Source organism: Oncorhynchus gorbuscha, linkage group LG06 (genome assembly GCF_021184085.1).
Source record: "Oncorhynchus gorbuscha isolate QuinsamMale2020 ecotype Even-year linkage group LG06, OgorEven_v1.0, whole genome shotgun sequence".
NCBI classification, from domain to species: domain Eukaryota; kingdom Metazoa; phylum Chordata; class Actinopteri; order Salmoniformes; family Salmonidae; genus Oncorhynchus; species Oncorhynchus gorbuscha.
In genome coordinates, this window is record NC_060178.1 from 66,937,994 (window position 1) to 66,965,857 (window position 27,864).

Here is a 27,864-nt window from a genome sequence, read left to right on the forward strand (position 1 = left end):
GGCCCAAGCAAGTCTCTTCTTGTTATTGGTGTCCTTTAGTAATGGTTTCTTTGCACTAATTTGACCATGAAGGCCTGATTCACGCAGTCTCCTCTAAACAGTTGATGTTGAGATGTGTCTGTTACTTGAACTCTGTGAAGCATTTATTTGGGCTGCAATCTGAGGTGTAGTTAACTCTAATGAACTTCTTCCTCGCAGCAGAGGTAACTCTGGGTCTTCCTTTCCTGTCGCGGCCATCATGAGAGCCAGTTTCATCATTGCGCTTGATGTTTTTTTTCAACTGCACTTGAAGAAATTTTCAGTTCTTGAAATTTGACCGACCTTCATGTCTTAAAGTAATGATGGACTGGTGTTTCTCTGTTTATTTGAGCTGTTCTTGCCATAATATGGACTTGGTCTTTTACCAAATAGGGCTATCTTCCGTATACCACCTCTACCTTGTCACAACACAACTGATTGGCTCAAACGCATTAAGAAGGAAATACATTTTACGATTTAACTTTTAACAAGTCACACCTGTTAATTGAAACGCATTACAGGTGACTACCTCATTGTCATATATCGGAATTTTACATATACCTTAAATTTAAACTCAGTTTCTCACAATTCCTGACATTTAATCCTAGTAAAAATTACCTGACTTAGGTCAGTTAGGATCACCACTTTATTTTAAGAATTTGAAATGTCAGAATAATAGTAGAGATAATTATTTATTTCAGCTTGTATTTCTTCCATCAAATTCCCAGTGGGTCAGAAGTTTACATACACTCAATAAGTATTTTGTAGCTTTGCCTTTAAATTGTTTAACTTGGGTCAAACATTTTGGGTAGCCTTCCACAAGCTTCCCACAATTAGCTGGGTGAATTTTAGCCCATTCCTCCTGACAGAGCTGGTGTAACTGAGTCAGGTTTGTAGGCCTCCTTGCTCACACACACTTTTTCAGTTCTGCCCACAAATTTTCTATGGGATTGAGGGCAGGGCTTTGTGATGGCCACTCCAATACCTTGACTTGTTGTCCTTAAACCCTTGTTGGGAAAGGTGGGACGCTAGCGCCCCATTCCGACAATATCCGGTGAAATTACAGTGCGCAAAATTCAAAATACAAAAATCGTAATATTAAACATTTGTGAAAATACAATTGCCATACATCATTTAAAAGCTTAACTTCTTGTTAATCCAGCCGCTTCGTCAGATTTCAAAAAAAGGTTTTACGGCAAAAGCATACCATGCGATAATCTGAGGACAGCACCCAGCATACAAAAGCATTTTAAAAATCCAAACCAGCAGAGGCGTCACAAGTCAGAAATAGCAATAAAATAAATCACTTACCTTTGAAGATCTTCCTCTGTTTGCAATTGCAAGGGTCCCAGTTACACAACAAATGGTTGTTTTCTTCGAAAAAGTCCTTATATCCCCAAAAAGTCAGTTTGGTTGGCGCGCTTGATTCAGTAATCCACCTGTTCCACTCATTCAAAGTGCATACAATGGAATCCCAAAAGTTACCAAACAAGTCCAAAAACATTTATAACAATCCCTAGGTACCCTAATATGTAAATAAACGATACAATTTAAGAGGGAGAATAGTGTGTTCAATACCGGAGATAAATAACGAAATGCGCGCCCTCACCTATGCGCCACAAGACAACAGACAAAATTAGAGCCGCCTTGACAAACTACAAATTCTAGCTCATCTTTCAAAAAACAAGTCTGAAACCCTTTCTAAATACTGTTGACATCTAGTGGAAGCCATAGGAACTGCAATCTGGGAGGATTTCCTTTGAATTTCCCATAAATAATTATTTCCAATGGGTGGTGACCTAAAAAAAAAGAAATCCAGGTGAATTTTTCTAGGTTTTTCACCTGCAGTATCAGTTCTGTTACACTCACAGACATTATTTAAACAGTTCTTGAAACCTCGGAGTGTTTTCTATCCAATATTACCAATTATATGCATATCCTAGTGTCTGGGCCTGAGTAACAGGCAGTTTACTTTGGGCATGTCAGTCATCCGAACGTCCAAATACTTCCCCCTCGCCCTAAGAAGTTTTAAGCCATTTTGCCACAACTTTGGAAGTATGCTTCCACAACTTTGGAAGTAGGCAGACTAAATAACTTTTTTGCCCGCTTTGAGGACAATACAGTGCCACTGACACGGCCTGCAACGAAAACTTGCGCACTCTCCTTCACTGCAGCGGAGGTGAGTAAAACATTTAAACGTGTTAACCCTCGCAAGGCTACAGGCCCAGACGGCATCCCCAGCCGCGCCCCCAGAGCATGCGCAGACCAGCTGGCCGGTGTGTTTACGGACATATTCAATCAATCCCTATACCAGACTGCTGTTCCCACATGCTTCAAGAGGGCCACCATTGTTCCTGTTCCCAAGAAAGCCAAGGTAACTGAGCTAAACGACTACCGCCCCGTAGCACTCACTTCCTTCATCATGAAGTGCTTTGAGAGACTAGTCAAGGACCATATCACCTCCACCCTACCTGACACCCTAGACCCACTCCAATTTGCTTACCGCCCAAATAGGTCCACAGACGATGCAATCTCAACCACACTGCACACTGCCCTAACCCATCTGGACAAGAGGAATAGCTATGTGAGAATGCTGTTCATCGACTACAGCTCGGCATTTAACACCATAGTACCCTCCAAGCTCGTCATCAAGCTCGAGACCCTGGGTCTCGTCCCCGCCCTGTGCAACTGGGTACTGGACTTCCTGACGGGCCGCCCCCAGGTGGTGAGGGTAGGCAACAACATCCCCACCCCGCTGATCCTCAACACTGGGGCCCCACAAGGATGCGTTCTGAGCCCTCTCCTGTACTCCCTGTTCACCCACGACTGCGTGGCCACGCATGCCTCCAACTCAATCATCAAGTTTGCGGACGACACAACAGTGGTAGGCTTGAATATTAACAACGATGAGACGGCCTACAGGGAGGAGGTGAGGGCCCTCGGAGTGTGGTGTCAGGAAAATAACCTCACACTCAACGTCAACAAAACTAAGGAGATGATTGTGGACTTCAGGAAACAGCAAAGGGAACACCCCACTATCCACATCGATGGAACAGTAGTGGAGAGGGTAGTAAGTTTTAAGTTCCTCGGCATACACATCACAGACAAGCTGAATTGGTCCACTCACACAGACAGCATCGTGAAGAAGGAGCAGCAGCGCCTCTTCAACCTCAGGAGGCTGAAGAAATTTGGTTTGTCACCAAAAGCACTCACAAACTTCTACAGATGCACAATCAAGATCACCCTGGCGGGCTGTATCACCGCCTGGTACGGCAACTGCTCCGCCCACAACCGTAAGGCTCTCCAGAGGGTAGTGAGGTCTGCACAACGCATCACCGGGGGCAAACTACCTGCCCTCCAGGACACCTACACCACCCGATGTTACAGGAAGGCCATAAAGATCATCAAGGACAACAAACACCCGAGCCACTGCCTGTTCATCCCGCTATCACCCAGAAGGCGAGGTCAGTACAGGTGCATCAAAGCTGGAACCGAGAGACTGAAAAACAGCTTCTATCTCAAGGCCATCAGACTGTTAAACAGCCACCACTAACATTGAGTGGCTGCTGCCAACACACTGACACTGACTCAACTCCAGCCACTTTAATAATGGGAATTGATGGGAAATGATGTAAAATATATCACTAGCCACTTTAAACAATGCTACATAATATAATGTTATATACCCTACATTATTCATCTCATATGCATACGTATATACTGTACTCTATATCATCGACTGCATCCTTATGTAATACATGTATCACTAGCCACTTTAACTATGCCACTGTTTACATACTCATCTCATATGCATATACTGTACTCGATACCATCTACTGTATCTTGCCTATGCTGCTCTGTACCATCACTCATTCATATATCTTTATGTACATGTTCTTTATCCCCTTACACTGTGTATGAGACAGTAGTTTTGGAATTGTTAGTTAGATTACTTGTTGGTTATTACTGCATTGTTGGAACAGGAAGCACAAGCATTTCGCTACACTCGCGTTAACATCTGCTAACCATGTGTATGTGACAAATACAAGTTTATTTGATTTGATTTGACTTGGAGAAGATCTGCAAACAGGAGTGGGACAAAATCGCTCCTGAGATGTGTGCAAACCTGGTGGCCAACTACAAGAAATGTCTGACCTCTGATTGTCAACAAGGGTTTTGCCACCAAGTACTAAGTCATGTTTTGCAGAGGGGTCTAATACATATTTCCCTAAAATGCAAATCAATTTATAACATTTTTCATGCGTTTTTCTGTTTTTTTTTGTTGTTATTCTGTCGCTCACTGTTCATATAAACCTACCATTCAAATTATAGATGGATAATTTCTTTGTCAGTGGGCATACGTACAAAATCAGAAGGGGATCAAATACTTTTTCCGCTCACTGTATATAGCCACACCCCACTTTTCTTAACAAAAGCCAGGGAAAATGCAGCGCAGGAAATTCAAATAAAATTATATAAAAATCTAACTTTCATTAAATCACTCATGTAAGATACTAAGTTAAAGCTACACTCGTTGTGAATCCAGCCAACATGTCAGATTTAAAAAAAGGCTTTTCGGTGAAAGCATAAGAAGCTATTATCTGATGATAGCACAACAGTAAACAAAGAGGGTAGCACATTTCAACCCTGCGGCGCTACACAAAACGCAGAAATAAAATATAAAACATGCCTTACCTTTGACGAGCTTCTTTTGTTGGCACTCCAATATGTCCCATAAACTATAAACTACAATATGTCCCATGGTCCTTTTGTTCGATTAATTCCGTCCATATATATCCAAAATGTCCATTTATTTTGGCGCATTTGATCCAGAAGAAAACAGCTTCCAAATTGCGCAACGTCACTACAAAATATCTCAAAAGTTTCCTGTAAACTTTACAAAAACATTTCAAACTACTTTTGTAATACAACTTTAGGTACTTTCAAACGTTAATAATCGATCAAATTGAAGACGGGTCTATCTGTTTTCAATAGAGGATGGGAGGAAACTAACGCTACATTTCAAGTCTTGAGCAACTCTCAACAGTGTTACCCATTTCCTAGATGGCCGTACTTCTTCATTGCACAAAGGAATAACCTCAACCAAATTCCAAAGACTGGTGACATCCAGTGGAAGCGGTAGGAACTGAAAACAAGTGCCTAAGAAATATCGTTTTCCCAATGAGAAAAAACTGAACAGAGACCTCAAAAAAAACATTTCTGAAAGGTTTGTCCTCTGAGTTTTGCCTGCCACATAAGTTCTGTTATTGTCACAGACATGATTCAAACAGTTTTAGAAACTTCAGAGTGTTTTCTATCCAAATCTACTAATAATATGCATATCTTATATTCAACAATAACACAATATTTTAGTAATTTGAAGAAGTACGACAGAGGGATGCAGCATTGGAACTAATTTTAAATTTGAGGCTGCTCACTCTTCAAGGCCTGGTCCACTGCTCTTGTGTTTAAGTCATCTGTTGTTTGGATTAGCGAAAACCATCCTGTTGAACCATAGAAAGTCGCCAGTACACACTGAACTCAAACAGGCTGTGAGAGACACAGTGGAAATTTGGGACAGTTTGTACATAATTATATGTCAATGCAACAAGTCAAAAATATTAAGGACTGATTTAAATATTTGTTAGTGAAAACAAAGTACATGTTTATTTCCTTTCTTCCAAGTACTGATGGAATGTCAGTTGCACAGTTTTTTTTTCTTCATGTTTATCAAAGATTCCGTATCTCTCACCTTGAAAGTGTCCTGGGGCAGTTGCCTTGCGAGAGCAGTTAAAAGTGCACAGATCCAGCTGTTAAAGAACCTCCAAAATTAAGCAAGGCCTGGACATTTTTTTGTGTTTACCTTGTGATTTCTGCCACACAAATGCCAGCACCCACACACAACTCAGCTGTTAATTAATATTTGTTAGTGGTTCATAGTGTGTTTGATTTAGAAGTGTGGGGTCTTTTAATTTAGTTTGTCAGTTTTTCATGGGTTAGAAAGGATGCTGTACACAAATTAAAGTTTCTATTGTCAGAGTTTTGGTTGCACACATGCAAATTCTCTAAGAAATGTACTGAACAACCTAATGTAAACCTGATACACAAAATGTTTAAAATGTTTGAAATATCTTTAAATAATGTCTGAGGTACAGGAAAACAAACATTCACATACAGTTTCTCAATTGCTAAAACACTAAAACCCATTGGCTGAACAAAGTTCTCAGTTGCCTGGACTCATTTAGCTAATTATGCAGTCTGTTGTCAATACCATTTCACATGGTAAAACACAATTTGCAGATCTCACTTAGACTTTTCAGCAAAACTTTAAACACATTCTCATTCTAAAAACACATTCTGCACTCTAATGCACATGTCATTCATACTGGTAAACACAAGTGGCAACAATCAAATACAAATAGAAAACATATGTCATTGATTGAACACAACCACTCAAAATTGATTTAACCTGTTTCAAATGATGCGACACAACCAATATAAGCCAGTTCAGAGAGCAAACAGGTTGTTGAAGGTGGGAAGGATAAAGTCTGAGAATGGATACTGTAGTACAGTGCATTGTAGGCTGTATACTGTACAATGGACAAATTGTATTGCCCTGAACTGTCACGGTTTTCATGTGGTGAAGGAGAGTCGGACCAAACTGCAGCATGTATATTGAGATCCATGTTTAATCACACAACGTAAACACAAAAACTACAAAAACAATAAACTAAACGAAAACCGAAAACAGCCTATACTTGTGTCAACTAACACAGCACAAGGACATCAAGACACTCAGGACAATCACCCACAATACAACCAAAGAATATGGCTGCCTAAATATGGTTCCCAATCAGAGACAATGATAAACACCTGCCTCTGATTGAGAACCACTTCAGACAGCCATAGACTCTCCTAGAACACCCCACTAAGCTACAATCCCACTAAGCTACACACCACATACAAAAACCCATGTCACACACTGGCCTGACCAAATACATGAAGAAAAACACAAAATACTTCGACCAGGGCGTGACATGAACTTTGTGCTTTCCATTTATTAACAGTACTGACTGCTCAATAGATTTTGACTGGTTGCAGGTTCATATCATCAAAGAACAAGAATTACAGTATCACGGAGACAAAGGACACGTTTGTGAGATGCAGGGTACAGTACTGTAAAAAATAGGGGTACAAGGAGGAGGAAGAACAAAAAACTACATTGCAAAGAGCAAAGCAGAGTAGTAATTTCTGATCAATTTTGAGCTACTATGATAGAACATGTTTTCATTCATCAAAAGACAATGACGGAAAAATATGAATATTTTTTTGATTAAAAATGTACTTCTCCCTGAGAATTGTATGTTTTGATCAGTGTGTTTTCTAATTTTCGGTGAATTGTTTACTGCCTGCTTGAGAGTGTATATCATTTTGATCACTTTGTTTATGATTTGAGAGCAGTGTTTGATTTTGAACACAGGTACAACTGTTTTGAGGCGAATGTTTCATTTTGCAAGAGGAGTCAGAGGTTATGTAAATAGTGCTTGAAGATGAGGTTTTGTGTTGAATGTTTTCAGGAAATGGAGCAAGGTTTCAGAAATTGTGTTTTAGCAATTGAGAAAAACTGTTATAGGGCTGACTGACCTCTGACATCTGTTATGGTGATTCCTGATCCCCCCTTACCAGGAAGACAGGATATATTTTTTTATGGGCTATGTAAAATCAAATCATTATAAAGAAGTTTATAATTGATCAAGAGTCCTATGTGTAAATCGGACCATGAGAAGGACAGAGCGAGAGAGAGCTGTCTCTAGTCTATTTTTACCATTACCTTATGGGATAAAACTCATTATTGAGTTATCGATATAATTCAATGAGGTTATTCTTCTTTTTTGGGGGGGGGGGGGGTTTAACAGGCAGTGTTGTTTTTTTTCGGATGCATGAATCACGATGTGAGTCATGTGACCGAAGCGGGAATTACCGATCCCCTGGAGCCTTTTGGTAAATATTGTCCCCTTCTAGCAGTAGATGAGAATAGCAGGGTTAGCGGCAACAGACTGCTGGTCTCTCCGGGTAGGCGCGGGTTGTAGAGGACAGAGGTACCTGATCACACGTAGCATCTGATGAAGAGGCAGATTACGACAGGATGGGACAAGGGTGAAGCAAACGAGAATCTGACAAAGACAGAAGCAGAAACAGAGAGAGAAATAGAGACCTAATCAGAGGGAAAAAAGGGAACAGGTGGGAGAGAGTAAACGAGGTAGTTTAGAGGAGATGAGGAACAGCTGGGGGAAGGAAAGGGAGAGAAGGTAACCTAATACGACCAGCAGGGGGAAACGAAGTGAAGAGAAAGAACAGGAACAAGACATAACATGACAATACATGACAGTTTGTGCAAATGTGAATTGAATGTAGGAGAATATAACACAATATATATGGTTTAGATAATACAATGAAAAAAACATACATGAACAAGACAAAACAAACATTCAGGGACAATTTCAGTGAAAAACATAAGAGGGCAACAGTACTTGTGCAAAGTTTCAGAATGATAACTTCCAAAATAAGTGTGCTACATGACATGTATCATGAAGTCGCCCAGGTGTCCCACACAAGTAGCCCAAATGTACCCAGGTGGCCAAATTGGTGAAGTTATACATTTTGAATGGAATAACTATATACAAAATACCAAATACCCCCCCCCCCATGAAAACAAAAATACATTTACAAAATAGCACTTTCAATATTTGGAAGACCATCAGTCCTCTACACAATATTGTGCTGCTGATGCCAGGTGCCATAGCAGTCTCTTTCTGCTGTAAAGCAGAGGGTCACCAAGCATGTGGTGCAGGTGATGGAGGACTTCATTTTGCAAAGAACACAGCGACGCCTCCATGCTGTGCCCTTTTGGCCCTGAGGCACATCCATAACTGCAGCATTATTTGGGCAGATGAACACCACTCGAGGCAGGAGCTGGATGAACCAGCTTCAGTGGGGGATGGACACCTTGGCACTGGGGGCTCTCATTTGGAGTCAGTGTCACTGTGAAAGAAAATGTTCAGTTAGAATACTTATTTTCCACCATAATTTGCAAATAAATTCATTAAAAATCCTACAATGTTATTTTCTGGATTTTTTTTCTTCTCATTTTGTCTGTCATAGTTGAAGTGTACCTGATGAAAATTTACAGGCCTCTCTCATATTTTTAAGTTGGAGAACTTGCACAATTTGTGGCTGACTAAATACTTTTTTGCTCCACGGTGTATATAGAGTACAGGGAACATAAGGTTGAATATATTATTATAGACCTGCTAGATCTACTGTCTCATTTATATTGACATTTCAGCCAGATCTACTGTCTGTATTATATTATGACAGACCAGCTGTATCTACTGTCTCCATTTCACTTTGGCCATTGTTGTGGGCCTGCCCTCCCCTCAACCGCCTCAAATAGGCTATTTCATTTCACAAATAATATTTTATATTATTAATTTCAAACAACGGCATTGGCATGAGAAAAACTTACCAGTCCAAAACGATGTCCTCTCCGTTCAAAAAATATTCCTCCATTTGGGAATCGCTAAATGAATCGTCCTCCAACAATCTCTGTCTCACTTTCCTGATCAATTACTTCTAAAATTGTGTGTACAGTACATCTGTATATCTAGACTTAGATTTAGCTTTCCCTGACATAGTCGCCATACAGATTGATATATAAACAGCTGAAGATGCGCTTTACCAAAACAATGCTGTGCGTAACATGCGCTGCTCCTTCCGGTATGAAACTTCAATGGCGAATGACTGTCTTTATGCCAGAGTTTACTATATGGGTTGGTCTTCCAACACATAAACATTACATACTGCCGTTTACCTCAGCTCATTGGCTATCTACCGAGCTAGATTTCAAGACGATCAGTGGTCATTGGGTAAAAATACAGTCAATCAACAAAACAGTGGTCATATCATTGGTGCACAATGATGTCATTACTTGTTGTCTTCAAATCGGTTTCTTTCAGTCAATACGTCCCGCGAAATTACCCATCAGGTTTGGTTGTGTTACAAACAAAGCAGGTGATTGCAATGAAACCAAACATGACTGGAAAAGTCACGTTTAGTTTGTGTATTTTCATCGAATGTGTTGTCGAAAATGGAATGAGACGGAATTCACGACACAAGCGGTTCACAAAACGTTTGGTGTTAGGCTATAAAAATTGATTTTATCAAACAAAAGACCATTCATTTTGTAACAATGAGCATTGGGATTGCAAACAGAGGAAATCGTCAAAGGTAAACAATTTATTTTATTGCAGTTTGTGATTTTGTGACGCCTGTGCTGGTTGAAATAGTTGTTTTTTATGGGGCTCTATCCTCAGATAATCACATTGTATTATTCCGCAGTAAATCCTTTTTTAAATCTGACAATGCAGTTGGATTAGCAAGATTCTAGGCTTTCGAAACACGGGAGACACCTGTATTTGTTTAATATGACCATTTATGTAGCGATCACCGTATGTTGTGGAATTCCATACTGCTAACGGATTCGGTGCGCAGAGAGGTTAAGAATACAATTACATAAGCTTGACCTCTGAAGCTTTTGCGTGTAGCGGGTAGTATTTTCGTTTTTGGCTAAAAGACGTACCCATTTGAAACCGCCTATTTCTCAGCTCCAGAAACTAGAATATGCATATAATTGTCAGATTAGGATAGAAAACACTCTAAAATTTCCAAAACTGTAAAAATATTGTCTGTGAGTATAACAGAACTGATAGTGCAGGCGAAAACCTGAGGAAAATCCAATCAGGAAGTGCCGCTTATTTTGAAAACTCTCTGTTCCTATGCATGCCTATCCTCCATTTAAAGGGATATCAACCATTTCTATGTCTTCCCTAAGGTGTCAACAGTCTTTAGACATAGTTTCAGGGTTTTATTTTGAAAAATGAGTGTGAAAGATCACATTGCGTAAGTGGATAGGTGGGGGCTCTCAGAGTGAGTTTTGCGCTACAGAGTAAAGCGGCCATTGTTTCTACCGGTGTTATTGAAAAACCTACACACCCGTTTGATATATTATCAAATATATATTTTATAAACAACCTGAGGCTTGATTATAAAAAACGTTTGACATGTGGACATTATGGATATTATTTGGAATATTCCGTCTGCATTGTCGTGATCGCACTTTCCTGTGGATTTCTGAACATAACGGGACAAACAAAACGGAGGTATTTTGTGTATAAAAATAATCTTTATGGAATAAAAGGAACATTTGTTGTGTAACTGGGAGTCTCGTGAGTGAAAACATCCAAAAATCATCAAAGGTAAACGATTAATTTGATTGCGTTTCTGATTTTCGTGACCTAGCTACTTAATGCTTAGTGTACATAATGTTTTGGTATGCTATCGATAAACTTACACAAACGCTTGGATTGCTTTCACTGTAAAGCATAATTTCAAAATCTGAGACGACAGGTGGTTTAACAAAACGCTAAACTGTGTTTTGCAATATTGCACTTGTGATTTCATGAATATGAATATTTTTTTTGTAATATTATTTGACAGTGGCGCTATGCTATTCAGCGGTTGCTGACAAAAATGACACCGCCAACGGGATGGGTAGCGTCAAGATGAACAGATCAATGTGTGTGCAGCACTGGAGGCTGCTGAGGGGAGGACGGCTCATAATAAATGCTGGAATGGAGTGTTTTAAACCATTACAGACATTATTCCATTCTAGCACAACACAGCTGATTCAAATAACCAACTCATCATCAAGCTTTGATTAGTTGAATCAGCTGTGTAGTGCTAGGGTTAAAAACCTAAATGTGCACCCACACATTTGTAAGGAACTCTCCTCACCTCGTTGTCTAGGTCTTAATTGAAAGGAAAATCCAAAATCCCGCAGACACTCGGCCCTCCGTGGAATCAGTTTGACACCCCTGAGGTACATCCTAGCAGAGGGTTGTGAAATTAGAAAATGATCACATTTGAGAAGTGTGAAGTTACTATGTTAGAAAAGAGAGGGAAAATCCAGTTTCTGATTAGACGTTGGTGTCTGCAAAGAAAAGCCAAGATAATGATTGTTACATAAGTATCTAGACCAGGGATGGGCAGCTCCAATCCACCGGGGCCTTTTGCCCCAGCCCCAGCTAACACACCACTATTCAACTATTTGTGATCTTCAGAATACAATTAGTTTAATCAGTTCCATTTGCTTGAGATCGGGAAAACTGTGACACCACTCCAGCTCCCGAGGATTGGAGTTGTCAATCCCTGATCTAGAGTTGGAGTTGCGCATCTAGATTTAAACTTCAATTCACATTGATTCTTGTAATAAGGTGTTGTAGTCAAAGTGCCTTGAATCCCTAGTCTGCTGATGATCAACCGTTTCATATCATCTTATTTTCTGTTGAGGATTTGCATCTTAGATCCGAGAAAACTACACACCTCTACACATCTATTTTTGACTTTAACTTTAAAGTGCCCTGAAGTTGAAAGATTCAAGTGTGCATGTGTGGGATAGCATCCTTTGCTCCACTGTTTCATTTGATGTCTGGGTTTCTGTGAAGCTTGACACCCAGTAATGATTCTACACAGGAAGGTTCAAACAGGAAGCAGCTCTCTGGGGACAGGGTATTTTTATGTCAGAGTAATGGCTCCACATAATACATTTTTTTCAGTTAATGTCATGTTGGATACCAACGTGCTCCCCTGTGAGTCATTCGCATATGTCTGGTCTCTGTTCATCATTTCGGTTAGTGATTCCCAAACATGATGTCGGGACCCCAATAGTGTCCGTTCCACTGACATTTAAATGGAGTCACCTTTGAAAATATATTATCATATTAAACAAATAATAACGATTTTTATTTTCAAATGGGTATAGAATATACATTTTAGTGTCAACTAAGGATTTTTTAAGTATTAGAATGTGTTGTCTAAGTTTGCTTGGTACTTATGTACAGTATGTATGGTAATAGGGTGCTCCTATGTCTACACTCTGTATGGTTTATACAGCACCTTCAAAAATATTTCAGGCCCCATGACTTTTTCCACATTTTGTTGTGTTACACCCTGAATTTAAAATGATTACATTTAGATACCTCATAATGTCAAAGTGGAATTATGTTTTTATGTCTAACTTTTTTATTCATACAAAATTAAAAGCTATAATGTCTTTAGTCAATAAGAGTTCAACCCCTTTGTTATAGCCTAAATACGTTCAGGAGTAAACATTTACTTAAACAAGTCACATACTATAAGTTGCATATTTTTTTGAATACTATCTCATCTCTGTTCCCCATACACACAATTATCTGTAAGGTTTCTCAATTTCAAACACAGATTAAACAGCAAAGACCAGGGAGGTTTTCCAATGACTCAAAGAATGGCACCTATGGGTACATATATATGGGGAAAAAAGCAGATTTAGAATATCCCTTTGTGCGCGGTGAAGTTATTAATTATACCTTGGATGTTGTATCAATACACCCAGTCACTACAAAGTTACAGGCATACTTCCTAACTCAGTTTCCAGAGAGGAAGGAAACCACTCAAGGATTTGATTGTGAGTCGAATGAAACAGTTACAGAGTTGAATGGCTGTGATGGGAGAAAACTGAGGATGATTTCAATGACAGAGTGAAAATAATAATACAAATTTACAGAATATAAATATTCCAAAACATACATCTTGTATTCAACAAAGCACTAAAGTAATACTACAAAAAAAAGTTTGTGCCTGAATGCAAAGCCTTATGTTTGGGTTCAATCCAACACAGTAACTGCCACCTTATTTCCAAGCATGATGGTGGCTGCATCATGGTATTGGTATGCTTGATTACCCGGTACAGTACCGGGAAAAAATAAATAGGATGGAGATAAGCACAGGAAGATTCCTTCAGGAAAACCTGCTTCACAACAGACACTCCTAGAGGAATTCACCTTTCAGCAGGACAATAACCTACAACGCAAGTCCAAATATACATAGGATTTACTTACCAAGAAGATAGTGAATGTTTCTGAGTGGCCAATATACAGTTTTTACTTAAATCTGCTTAAAACTCTGCCTTCTAAAGTTCTAGAAAAAGCCATATCTCAGGACTGGCCAATAAAAAGAAAAGATTAAGATGGGCAAAAGAACACAGACACTGGACAGAGGAACTTTTCCTAGAAGGCCAGAATCCTGGAGTCGCCTCTTCACTGTTGACGTTGAGACTAGAGGTCGACGATTAATCGGAATGGCCAATTAATTAGGGCCGATTTAAAGTTTTCATAACAATTTGAAATTGGTATTTTTGGGCGCCGATTTGCCGATTTCAATATTTTTTTAATACCTTTATTTAACTAGGCAAGTCAGTTTAAGAACACGTCCTTATTTTCAATGACGGCCTAGAAACGGTGGGCTAACTGCCTTGTTCAGGGACAGAATGACAGATTTTCACCTTGTCAGCTCGGGTGATTCAATCTTGCAACCTTACAGTTAACTAGTCCAACGCAATAACGACCTGCCTCTCTCTCGTTGCACTCGACAAGGAGACTGCCTGTTTCGCGAATGCAGTAAGCCAAGGTAAGTTGCTAGCTAGCATTAAACTTATCTTATAAAAAACAATCAATCATAATCACTAGTTAACTACACATGGTTGATGATATTACTAGATATTATCTAGCGTGTTCTGCGTTGCATATAATCTGACTGAGCATACAAACATACAAGTATCTAAGTATCTGACCCTTTGCTATGAGACTCGAAATTGAGCTAAGGTGCATCCTGTTTCCGTTGATCATCCTTGAAATGTTTCTTCAACTTGATTGGAGTGCACCTATCAACAATTAAATTGATTGGACATGATTTGGAAAGGCACAGTTTGATATGATATGTTTGCTATTCTGCTTTTCATGAAAATTCTGAACCCTGCCTTTTATGGTATCCGGGAGGCAATACATCTTTCAGGATGTCATAACGCCTGGTCAGAGTAGATAAACACGAGGAGAGTCAAAGATACATGTCAAATAGTAGGGGCACACAATTCTTGGTTGTTTGAAAACTATTTTTTGGGGACATTTACTTTTTGACAGAAACCAGAAGTTGGAGACAAAGAGTAGATATTTAATTGATACTTTTTGACAGACACTCGATTTAGAACACAGCGATATACAGTCAGTACATAGACCATGTGCATATCAAGTGAAATGGGATAAGAACATCATGAAAACCACAGAGTGACAAGGGTCCTCAATGGCAGGATATGATAAGTGTTAAGTGTGTTCAGATAAGTGTGTTCAGTCGTAGGAACTGTCTGCAATGGTGAGATTCTTCTAACACTCCTATTTCTTTCAGGCAGCTGGATGGAAAAGCAGAAGGCCACACCAGAAACCATTACAGAACCTCACACCTTTCTACACAAAACAGTGTACCCTTCTTCACAGTCTGCCTGTATCTCATATCTAAAGGTGAGAGTGCACCCACATCATGGTGAATTATGAAAAGCATGTGAGGGTGCATATTATCTATATGTACAGGAAATGTGTAATCATTCAACATAATTACAATAAGAAACATACAACACGTGAGCTGAATTTTGCATCAGACATTCATCCTTCAAATTCTAGGGCTAAATGATTTCAATTCAGATTCCTTCTGGCTCTGCAACAAGCATTTGTACATGCCAACCATAATCCATATCCCTCCATGTAAGTTGTTCAAATTAGCTATGCTATGCTGTTGTGATTACTTTCCGGTTTTTGACACAGTGTGGATGGCTTTGATCCACTCCTTCCTCTCCTCGGGTGAAGTCGCTTGTAAGAAATAGTGTGTGTCGTCTGAAGTGATGATCTCAAAGAGATTCCCATCAACATCATACCTCTTGGCTGAACCAAGAAACAATGAAGAAGAAAAAATTGTCAAAAGAGTTTAAAGGGAATTGCTAACAGTAAACGGTACACTTCATAGTCCTAGGCCTAGATTCAATCAGATCAAGCATTAACCGGGATAGCAGACACCCGCATAGTGGATGTTTTGGCAATGTCAGAGGTGGAACTGGGTTGGAGCAGTCAAATCGGTGAGCAGCTGCTCTTGTGATCATGGTCACGAAGCCACACCCACCCCATTCACGTAGTTCAGAATGAGAAAGTGTAGGCCATAATTACACTCAAATTGAAAAATCATGAAACAAAATATTGAGTATTTCTACAATCCTAATCAAGGTGTAGATTATATGTCACATTCTAGTGTTTCATGCTTGTAAACAAGGCTGCATGGGCAATGGCATCTTTAGGTATAATGCCTGGAGCCACTTGTGGATTTGACACCTCTAACTCAGTTCCACCTCTGACACCGCCAAAACAAAAGCATTGAATCGAGCACTAAGTCACAGTGAGTACAGTTACATGCATACAATATTGTGATTATTGTGGGAGATAGTCAGATTAATTTAATAGTTTGATTACAACGTTTACATGCCTTGCAAGAAGAACGATTTCCCTAATAAACATATTTATATGGACACATCTAAAAATAGGCTACCTTATGGCATTCTGATTAATGCAGAAAATCAAAATAATCCAAATAAATGTTCTACCACAGCGACCATTTTATTTTCGGGAAGCATATTTGATTTTGAGTTCGGACATATAAAGATTGTATACATGATTTTTTTGTATACAATCTACTGGAAAATCCAGGTGCTCTTTTGCGATCTTCAGGTTTTTTTTGGACACCAGTGGCTTCTTCCATGGTGTCCTCCCATGAACACCATTCTTGTTTAATGTTTTACATATCGTAGACTCGTCAACAGAGATGTTCCAGAGATTTTTGCAAGACTTTAGCTGACACACTAGGATTCTTTTTAACCTCATTGAGCATTTTGTGCTGTGATCTTGCAGTAATCTTTGCAGGATGGCCACTCCTAGGGAGAGTAGCAGCAGTGTTGAATTTTTTCCATTTATAGACACTTTGTCTTACCGTGAACTGATGATCATCAAGGCTTTTAGAGATCATTTGTAACCCTTTCCAACTTTTTTTAAAGTAAACTATTCTTAATCTTAGGTCTTCTGAGATATATTTTGTTCGAGGCATGGTTCACATTAGGCAATTCGTCCTGTGAGTGTTTTTTTCAGCTCTAACCAACATCTCCAATCTCGTCTCATTGATTGGACTCCAGGTTAGCTGAATCCCGACACCAATTCACTTTTGGTGGTCAATAGCTTTGGGTTCTCATACTTTTTTCCAACCTACACTGTGAATGTTTAAATGATCTATTCAATATAGACAAGAAAAATATAATAATTTGTGTGTTATTAGTTTAAGCACACTGTGTTTGACTATTGTCGTGACTTAGATGAATATCAGATGTGAAGTTACGACCAATTTATGCAGATATCCAGGTCATTCAAAAGGGTTCACATACGTTTTCTTGTCACTGTACTAACAATTTGAAAGATTACAAAAAAACAGGTGTTATTAATCGGTGTACACTTACTTCGATTTTGACCTTACGCTAATTAAGAAATGCAGAGTATGGCATTTACATGACTATTGCATAATCTGCCTGCTGCCATAATCAGTTTAATATCGAATTATTACTGTGCATGTAAATGAACTCAGTGTGGGATTTGGATTGGTGTAAATCCACCCCCAGTAATTAACTCACCCTCAGGAACAAACTCCACTGCTGTGATCACAGACCCTCGCAGGTGGATAGACCCCAAAGGGTTCTCATCACCCTACAGAAAGAGAGGGTGGGAAGGGGGAGAAAGAGGGATTGAGGGCAAAGAGGGAGAGAAAATAACAGATTAGCTAGAGAGAGACAAAGTCAGGATGGAGATGAATGAAAGACATTAGCCAAGAGCGAGGGAAAGATTGAGAAAGACAAATTTTTATATTCTTGAAAAATTATATTGAAATTAAAAATAATTTTGTGTCATGTTCCACTCTGCTGTAATCCTGTACCTTGGTGGGGTCGTAATAGTGAATATAAGCAGGATCATCCCGGAGGATGAACTTCCGCACGTTCCAGTTTTTCCTCCGATGACCCTGGGGGAAAAGAGAGAGCATGAAAACAAACCCTCATGGATGGTACTATCAGTTGTGAAAACAGCACCGACCACAGATATGGTGCTGTGTGTGGGGTACTTTACATCCTTTTTAAAGATTTATCACTTTACACAATTTCTGCCTGCAGATTACCCCCTTAAGTATGGAATAAAGCATCATTCAGGACATCCCAAAATATCAAATGTTCTATTTACCAGGTAAATTGACTGAGAACACATTCTCATTTACAGCAACAACCTGGGGAATAGGTACAGAGGAGAGGAGGTGGATGAATGAGCCAATTGTAAACGGGGGATGATTAGGCGACTGTGATGGTATGAGAGACAGCTTGGGAATTTAGCCAGGACACTGGGGTTAACAGCCCTACTCTTACGATAAGTGCCATGGGATCTTTAATGACATCAGAGAGTCGGGACACCCGTTTAACATCCCATCTGAAAGACAGCATGGAAATGTCCCCAATCACTGCCCTGGCACATAGGGATATTTATTTAAGACCAGAGGAAAGAGTGCCTCCTGCTGGCCCTCCAAAACCACTTCCAGCAGCATGTGGTCTCCCATCCAGGCACTGACCAGGACCAACCCTGCTTAGCTTCAGAAGCGAGCTGGCAGTGGGATGCAGGGTGGTATGGTAATAATAATCACAATTGTAACCGGTAATAATCACAATTGTTCATCCCCTAGATATTCAATTAGTTTTTAGACAGTCTTACCTGTTTGAGTAAGCAGCCCTGTTTTATTATGTTACCCCTAAACTCCTCCTTCAAAATCACATCTTCATCACTGGAGTAGCCTTCACAGAAGAACCCACTGTCTGCCTGCAACACACCATACAAAGTAAATCCCCATTTGGATACAGTATTATCTCATCATTTAAAACTCACTTATAATACATTGTAGATTTTTCCCTCTCATGAGGGAAGGAAGACACAGAGTTACTTCTGCTTCAGAGGATAAGTTAATTAGACCAGCCTCAGAAATTGCAGCCCAAATATATGCTTCAGAGTTCAAGCAAACACACATCTCAAAATCAACTGTTCAGAGGAGACTGCGTGAATCAGACTGCGTGAAACACTAAATGACAACAATAAGATGAAGAGACTTGCTTGGGCCAAGAAACACCAGCAATGGACAGGTGGAAATCTGTCCTTTGGTCTGATGAGTCCAAATGTGAGATTTTTGGTTGCAAACGCCATGTCTTTTGTGAGATGTCTTCGCAGAGTAAGTGAACGGATGTTCTCTGCATGTGTGGTTCCCACCGTGAAGCATGGAGGAGGAGGTGTGATGGTGTGGAGGTGCAGTGATTTATTTAGAATTCAAGGCACACTTAACCTCCATGGCTCACACAGAATCCCATCTGGTTTGTGCTTAGTGGGACTATCATTTGTTTTCAACAGGACAATGACTCAGCACACCTCCAGGCTGTGTAATGGCTATTTGACCAAGAAGGAGAGTGATGGAGTGCTGCATCAGATGACCTGGACTCCACAATCACCTGACCTCAACCCAATTGTGATGTTTTGGGATGAGTTGGAAAAGCAGCCAAAAACTGCTCAGCATGTGTGGGAACTCCTTCAAGTCTGTTGGAAAATCATTCCAGGTGAAGCTGGTTGAGAGAAGGCCAACGGTGGGCACAGCTGTCATCAAGGGTAGCTACTTTGAAGTATCTAAAATATTTTTTGATTTGCTAAATTACTTTTTTAGTTACTACATGATTCCGTGTTATTTCATAGTTTTGATGTCTTCACTGTTATTCTACAAAGTAGAAAATAGTAAAAAAAAAAAAACTTGCATGAGTAGGTGTGTACAAACTTTTGACTGGTACTATACGTACAGTACATATATGTTTCTAACATCTGTCACGCCTTGGTCATTGTATTTTGTGTTTTTGTTATATGTTTGGGTAGGCCAGGGTGTGACATGGGTTTATATGTTGTTTTTCGTATTGGGGTTTGTAGTATTTGGGATCGCGGCTGATTAGGGGTGTTGTATAGGCTTGGCTGCCTGAGGCGATTCTCAATCAGTCAGGTGATTCTCGTTGTCTCTGATTGGGAACCGTATTTAGGCAGCCTGAGTTTCCCTTTGTATTACGTGGGTGATTGTTCCTGTCTCTGTGTTGTGGTCACCAGATAGGTTGTAATAGTTTCACGTTCCGTTTTTGTTGTTTTTGTATTTAGTATCAGTTATTCCATGTACCGCGATTCTTTCATTAAAGTCATGAGTAACCAACACGCTGCATTTCGGTCCGACTCTCTTTCTTCAACAGACGAACGCCGTTACAACATCAGAAGTGGTCAAACATATCTCAATCTGTGCGGTCTTCTAGCAAAGGACCACTATATCTCCATATCTTCTAGCATATATGGAATACTAAATTGAGACTAACAGCTACATTACTAACAACAACAATCAACCCATCCACTCACAAAGTAATAGAGTGCATCTGGATCATCGAGGACGGCAGACTCTGCTCCTCCCTCGACTGCCTCTTTGGACAGGTCCCCTGCGGGCTGCAGGAAACCTTCGGTCAGGAGTCCTGTAGCCAACATCAGAGCCTCATGCCTGTTCCTGGCCTTGTTCTTAGAAATCAGCCAGTCCACCACCGTACCACCTGAAGAGACATGCATAAAGAAGATAATCAAAAGTGTTATGATCTAACTCAATGAGACTCAATGACTCAAAACAAGTTAAAGGAAATCCACTGTCACCTAAGTCCTAATAAATTTATGTGCTACTGTACCTGTGAAGCAGTGATTGTAGACTCTCTTCTCCTTCTCCAGCTTCAGCTCTTTGACACCATCCTCCTGGTCTCTCATTAGAATGTACAGCTCACTGAGAAAAGGCAGACAAGAAAGTAGACAAGACTTCGTAAGTTATCAAATGACTTAGTTGCAATTACCTGTACGTAGCTCCTGTAAGTGTAGTCATGGATTATAGGTAGTTTGTATGTCAGGTCATAGGTCATACCTGAGGTTGATGGTATCAGGGAGGCGAATGGATCTCCTTGTGGACTTCCTGGTGAACTTTCTGTCCCCCTGCAGACAGCTGATGACTCTCTTGATGTCCTTCACCCAGGACTCTCTCTCCTCCAGGTGGGATGCCTGGAAGTAATGGTCCTGGTTCTTGGCCGTTCTCAGCTTAAAAACAAACTGCAAGAAAATGACAATGTTGCAGTACATGGGGGGGAGGGGCACTACAGTAAGGATAGACACGTACACTCATATTTAATACTGAAAGGTGACGTGACCGTACCGTCCTCTTGCTGAAGTCCTGACAGGGACTGGTCAGAACAGCTCCCTTCAGTGGGATCATTCCTTTAGGAGCGTTGTCTGTCTTTCTCTTGAAGAACTCCACCCCATCTTCAGACAACACCACCCACACCACCTTCCATGAGTTCAGCACTGTGCCCTGAAGAATAAATGTTGATAGAATTTGTAATCACATTGTGATTGTGTAGTCATTGAGTTGAGCTGTTTCTGTTATTACACAAGTTAATCTGTCCCTATACCACAGATATTCCACAACCTCTCAACTCTGTTCCTCAAATTCAAATACATTGCAATTAGAAACATGTAGATTAAAGTAGATTACATTGTTAATAGACAGGTATAAGAGAAGTATCATGTAAAGTGTTATCAAATCCATATCGGCTTGCCTGGATGCCGGGCATGAAATATATAGCTAACATGAATAATGTATTTTAATATTTTAATGTTGCTTAATCCTTACAAATAGAGAATATTCTCAAGAGCAAAAAAGAAAAAGGTTATACAAAAAGGAAGCATACCCATAGGAAATCATCAATCCAAAACTCAATTTCGTGAAATGTTCTCTTTTCAGTTTCACTTACCTTTGTTAATGAAGGTTCACCATAGAGAGTTATGATGCAAAAGTATCACAGGCACTACCTATACTTCTACTAATATGAACCAATGATACTGAACAACTGATAACAATTGGAGTGCATAAGAATAGCACAGGCAAAAGTTTATACGCAAAGAACAGTATAGTATGTGACATGACAGAATCATCTTCTACTCAATAGATTAAGTTATATAGATTATGATTAATCCAGTGAGGTCATGGGTTATCCATCTTCATCTGACCCCAAACTAAGAGTCACGGGACCAATCATCTGAGTTAGTCATTTGTCAGGCCATGAGAAATACAGAGTGAAGACTATTTTCAGATAATGTGGTATGTGGGGGAAACAGTTGCTGCTATCTGCTCATGTCTCTCTCCAAATTTAGCTAATTTACAAAAAAACTAAGTTTGCTGTAGAAAACTACACTACACACTGTACTATTCTTAGATCATGTGTAGTACTTATACTAGACTGTACTATTCCTCGATCATGTGTAGTACTTAGTTTAGAATGTTGTAGTATACTGTAGAATACTATAGTATATACTACAGTGTTATCCACACAAAAAAACAGTGTAGTAAATACTACAAAAACCTCTGCAAAAACACAGTCCACAAAAACACTACATTCTTTAGCTATAGTAAATACTACAGTATGTAATTTGCATATATTCTGCCCATTCCCGTCCCCCATATCCCAATTTGTGCACTTCGTAAGTAAGAAACCTACATGCCATGTATAAAGCATATGGTTATAGACAAGAGCAGAGGCGCTGAATTCTCTGTTCAGAACCCAGTTTGCCCTACCTACAGGTTATGGCACATTTGCTCTCTTAGTATTTCTCCAGTAGGTTTCCTCAAGGAAAAAGCCCCCCACTTCTATGTCAAAGGTAATAAAACAAAAACACTACAGTAAATACTACAGTATATTACAGTCCGCAAATGCAGTACAGTAAATACTACAGTATACCATACTACAATCAGCAAAAACACTACAGTAATTTCTTTAGTATATACTACTCTTTTTTTTACTACAGTAATTATACTATAGTAAACTGTAAATACTGCAGTAAATACTACAGTATTCACTGTAGTGTTTTTATCGGACTGAAGTAAATACTGCAGTAAAGTCCGCAACAACATTAGTGAATACTGTAGTATTTCTACCATAGTACACACTATATAATTTTTTTCATGTGGGAAGCGATCAAGTCTCAGGGCAAATGCAAATATTTCTAGAACTAATCTACTAACTTCCAGTTTAATTTAGAGCACTTGACTGACAACGTAAGTAGGACATGTAAAAAGTCAAATATAGTGCCAGCTGACAATGTTACTAGCTCTTGCCAGTCTCTCCATTGATGGATCTTGTCCCTAACGTTCTCAAATGTGAGATCATCTATTTTCTGATAACTAAGCCGTCCACAACACATCTACAGTATTACATTCTGGCCCAAGTTCAACACGAAGACCTATAGTAATCAAGTTTTTTTTTAAGACGAACATGTTTTTCCTCTATCACCCTCACCTTTTTGACCAGGTATCCTTCTTTGATCTGTTTTGGCTCCATATCCTCTGGCTGCTGGTCTCCGTATCTGAGTGACTGATACAGACACGGTCACTCTTTCTCTACAGTAGTTTTATGAGGAATACCCATCACCCTCACACACAACCTCCATCCAGCATTGTGTGCTTATGCTAGAGATAGGGGGAAGTTCATTGGGGTGTGTCACAATGCTGGTGGCTTGCATGGCTTCCCCTTCCTACTCAGTGGTAGTAAAAAAGGTTGGCCACGGCTCATTCTCTCTCTGTTTGGACTTGGTCAAAGAGAGGATGCCTGTGTAACTGTTTGATATTGAACCTTGGTTGTAGTCAGGGGTCGCTCCTTTCTGTTCCTTTTTAAACCTCTTAAATATATATATATATATTTTTAAATTTAGCTCAACATTAAATTACTTCACCAATGCATAGAGCTGCTTGCTATGGAGCAGGCAAACTATGTACATGCATTGGACAGACAAGTGTAGTGTTGGGTGCGAGATGCTGGTTGATTTGTTTTGTCATGGCAACAAAAGAGGCTGTTATGAATAAGCAGAATACTTTCTTAATGAAACAGCATTCCAATCTCACAGTATGGTGGACTGGGAGTTAGACACCAAGTAAATTATCAGGGTAAACTCATTTATTGATTTTATTTTTTACATCAGTGTGTAGGCTAATACATGTAAAATTAGCCATATTGGATCATCTGAAACAATCCCACTGGGCACATCATTTCAACAACATCAACAAATCCAATGTGATGATGTTGAAGTTGTATCAACATTGATGTTGTATCAACGAGGAAAACTGATTGGATTTGAAAAAATGTTTTTTTTTCCACCAAACTTTTAAACGAAATCCAATGACATAGTGTGTTGTTATCTTGGCAGGATGTGGTTTCACTTTACACCTTACCACATTTAATCAAGTGTTGCCACCATGCCTGTGGTCTCAGTGGAATGTATCTGCTGTAACTCTTCCTGCAGAAGTCTAGAACTTTTGTCCACACAAGCTCGGTTTCCATCCAATTGGTGACAGATTTTCATGTGACTATAAAGAAATCAGCATGAAGAAAATATTCGCATTTACCAAGCAGCGGTGTGTTTCCACCAAATGGACGTTGCGGATAAAAATCAGATGTAGTGCACACATACTTTTTTTAATCAAAAGTTTTCATTACCAAAAAATAATCTCAAATTCAATGTGTTTTCATGTTGTTGTTTTTTCGCTACCAATAGTGTTTTCTCACAAACACTGTTGCATTAAATAGCAAATGTGCCTGCTCTGGTCTTGGCACTTGCACTCTAGCCAACAGCTCACAGATAAGAGCGAGAATATTTGTATTTGTCAAATGGCAGTAAAGTGTAGATCATCATGTCACCAGAATCAGACCACTGTGCACTTTCAACACTCTGTGAAGTTCATCATAAATTATTGACTCTGTAACCGAATAAACTGCCTGATTTCCCGAGTTGTAGTGGAAGGACCACACACCATATCATCGTGTCCAACTTTAGTTCAATATGATGGTTATTATGTATATCAATATTTGCGCATAAAGACGTTTCCACTGGCATTTCACGCATAATTGATTTTACAGAAGCGAAAAGATCCACAATTATCTTTAGCCATTTCTACAATTGAATCGAAACTTCCTGTTTCCATCACAGCTGTCTTGATTTCTATTAATACTGTGTGACTCTACATGCATAAAAACGTGGTTTGTGAATAACTTAAATTTAACTTCAGGACACAGACACGGGTATTTACTAACTCTCAAAATGTGTTGCCTTTCCATGACAATTTTAACAAACAACTGAGGGACGTACATCTGTCAGAGTTTCAATAAGCTCTTTGTCAACTAAAGTGTGATGTAGTAAAATGTCCTCCAGAGGACGCCACACAGACACAGACACAAAACAGCAAACACAGCAGCATCTCTGCCAAACACTGACTGCATTATATTTGCATTGTGCTTGGACATTTCAGCAAGGGACAAAGACGAAAAAGCTAGATAAATAACAAAATAACAGAAGTGTCAAGGAAAAGCAGAGACAAGATACATATATATATATATATATATATATATATATATATATATATATAAAATCAAAGTAGTTAATAATGTTTACAATGAGATTTAATACAAATTAAAGAGTGGCATCTGCTGGTGAATAGAGGGAGGAGTGGTGACATAAACATGTGTTGAAATCATTCACACAATACAATACATGACTCAAAAGAAGCTCTCATGACAAAGTAGAGAGAGGTTAGGATACTACAAATATGCTTTAACCTAGAGTTGTGCCAATAAAAAGCTCCTCTGTTTATTTGTCACCTTGTGATTACCATCCTATCTTTATAAGACTCTGAACAACTTAAATCCCTGGATTGTGTTCTGTGAGGTCTGTAATTGTTATGCAGGTGAATGAGGACCCAAAAGCGACTTTACAGAAACAGAGTTTATTCCAAGTCAAAACAGAAAAAACTGAAACCCTCTAGTCAGTAGAGGGGGACAACTGGAGATGCGACCACAGACTGCAGGTCGCTTCGGGAAGGCGCAGGCCGTAGCTGATCTAGACACCTGCTCACACGCAGCATCTGAAGAAGGCAAAAACACGACAGGACGGAACGAGGAAACAGAACAGCAAACAAGGATCCGACAAGGACAGAAGCGAAAACAGAGAGAGAAATAGGGACTTAATCAGAGGGCAAAATAGGGAACAGGTGTGAAAGAGTAAATGAGGTAGTTAGGAGAATGAGGAACAGCTGGGAGCAGGAACGGAAGAGAGAGAGAGAGAGAGAGAGAGAGAGAGAGAGAGAGAGAGAGAGAGAGAGAGAGGGAGAGAGGGAGGGGGAGAGAGAGGGACAGAAAGAGGGAAAGAACCTAATAAGACCAGCAGGGGGAAACGAATAGAAGGGGAAGCACAGGGACAAGACATGACAATCAATGACAAAACATGACAGTAATAGAAGACAATGAATAAATAACATACTGTATGTTCTGTGGGCTTAAATCACTTAAATCACTCTTTACTTTTAATAAACATCAGTGATGGGTGATGATGAGTTTATTGGGAGATTGAGATGCATTAAGTGCCACCCTGAGGCTCGTCTCTCAGATGCAGTGATTGGAAAACGACCATGGTCCCTGGCAATGGAATATTCATTCACTGGCAAATAAAGCGGGGCATACTGAGGACATTCAGTTATATTTAGAAAGTTGGTTGCGAGCACTGACTGTTATACACAATGCGTGTGGGTATGTTTGTTATAGGAGTTTGTGGAAGGAGTTCTTTGTGACACTTCAAAGACTATGCCATTACAGTGGGATTAGGAAAAAAATCTAACTTGGTCATTTCCTTTTTTTTTCTCCCGTTTTTTAATATTCTTTTTACCTTAATTTTTAAGGACACGCTGCATTGGTCCCACTGGGTACACACTGTTTGAATCAACATTGTTTCCATTTCATTTCAGTGAAATTACATTGAACCAAAATGGAACAGGCGTTGAATTGACGACTGTGGTCAGTGGGGTGATTGTGTTGTGTTCCCTTTACCACTGGTGAGTTCCCAAAGGTCATTAGTTCTTGCGACTCAATGTAACATGCTTGTTAATAGATGTGAAGCTGACACATTTTGTTCTTAGCCTATCTTCTCCATACCCCTCTCTTTTTCACCCTCAATTTCCCTTCAATTTGGCTGAACAGAAGCAGGAACTGTGAAGTGGAGTGATAATGTGTTGCACATGCAGCACATCCTGTGGTAGTGTAGGATTAGAGAAGTGGGTCAAGTTGTCACTCTGGTACATGGACGATGTGTTCAACTGAGGGGAATGTGAGGTAAACATGATGAAACACCTGAAATACAAAGTATATTACCCCCCCTTTTCTCCTCCACACCTCCCTATGGACTTGAGTGCTTATGAACTTCAATTTATTTTTGTATTTCAATCAAACCCACAGTTTCCTTTAAGCTACACAACTGATGTGGTTTCCAAAGAGTGAAGTGAAGTATGTCGGGAATCCGGCATGTGTACAGTTATGCCATTATTGTAAGCTGATTGATCCAAAAGAGTTCCAACTATGTTCATACAGTCACAAACTTATCAAACGATTACTGCACAAGATGACGCATTGTGTTCTCAATGTGAATCCATGCCCACCAGTTGGTCGTCAAGTGCTGGAAATGTGGGATTTTTACATCAACATGGCATACTTTGTGAAAGCGATAACATAGCATTGGCTGTCGATAACTGTCTTATCAAATGTTGTTTTATTCAAGTCATGGCTCATATATGAATCCCATTAGAATCACAGGCTCCCTGACAGCCCTGTGGATACAGAGGTAGTGCACCACATGTTACCATGCATTTTGTCAGCAGATTTGTCAG

The 27,864-nt window shown here is 39.6% G+C and overlaps 1 protein-coding gene across 1 annotated transcript; it reads right to left on the reverse strand.

Annotated features, from left to right (window-relative positions):
* Positions 1–15,099: 15,099 nt before the first annotated feature.
* On the reverse strand, positions 15,100–23,636 carry LOC124038253 (pleckstrin-like). Its single transcript, XM_046353879.1, has 9 exons — positions 23,459–23,636; positions 21,319–21,474; positions 21,034–21,215; positions 20,807–20,898; positions 20,493–20,677; positions 18,780–18,884; positions 17,962–18,045; positions 17,663–17,735; positions 15,100–15,881 (listed from the first exon to the last, which is right to left on the reverse strand). Exons 1-9 carry the CDS (start codon positions 23,498–23,500, stop codon positions 15,742–15,744), a joined length of 1,059 nt encoding a protein of 352 aa, XP_046209835.1. The 5' UTR covers positions 23,501–23,636; the 3' UTR covers positions 15,100–15,741.
* Positions 23,637–27,864: the final 4,228 nt, after the last annotated feature.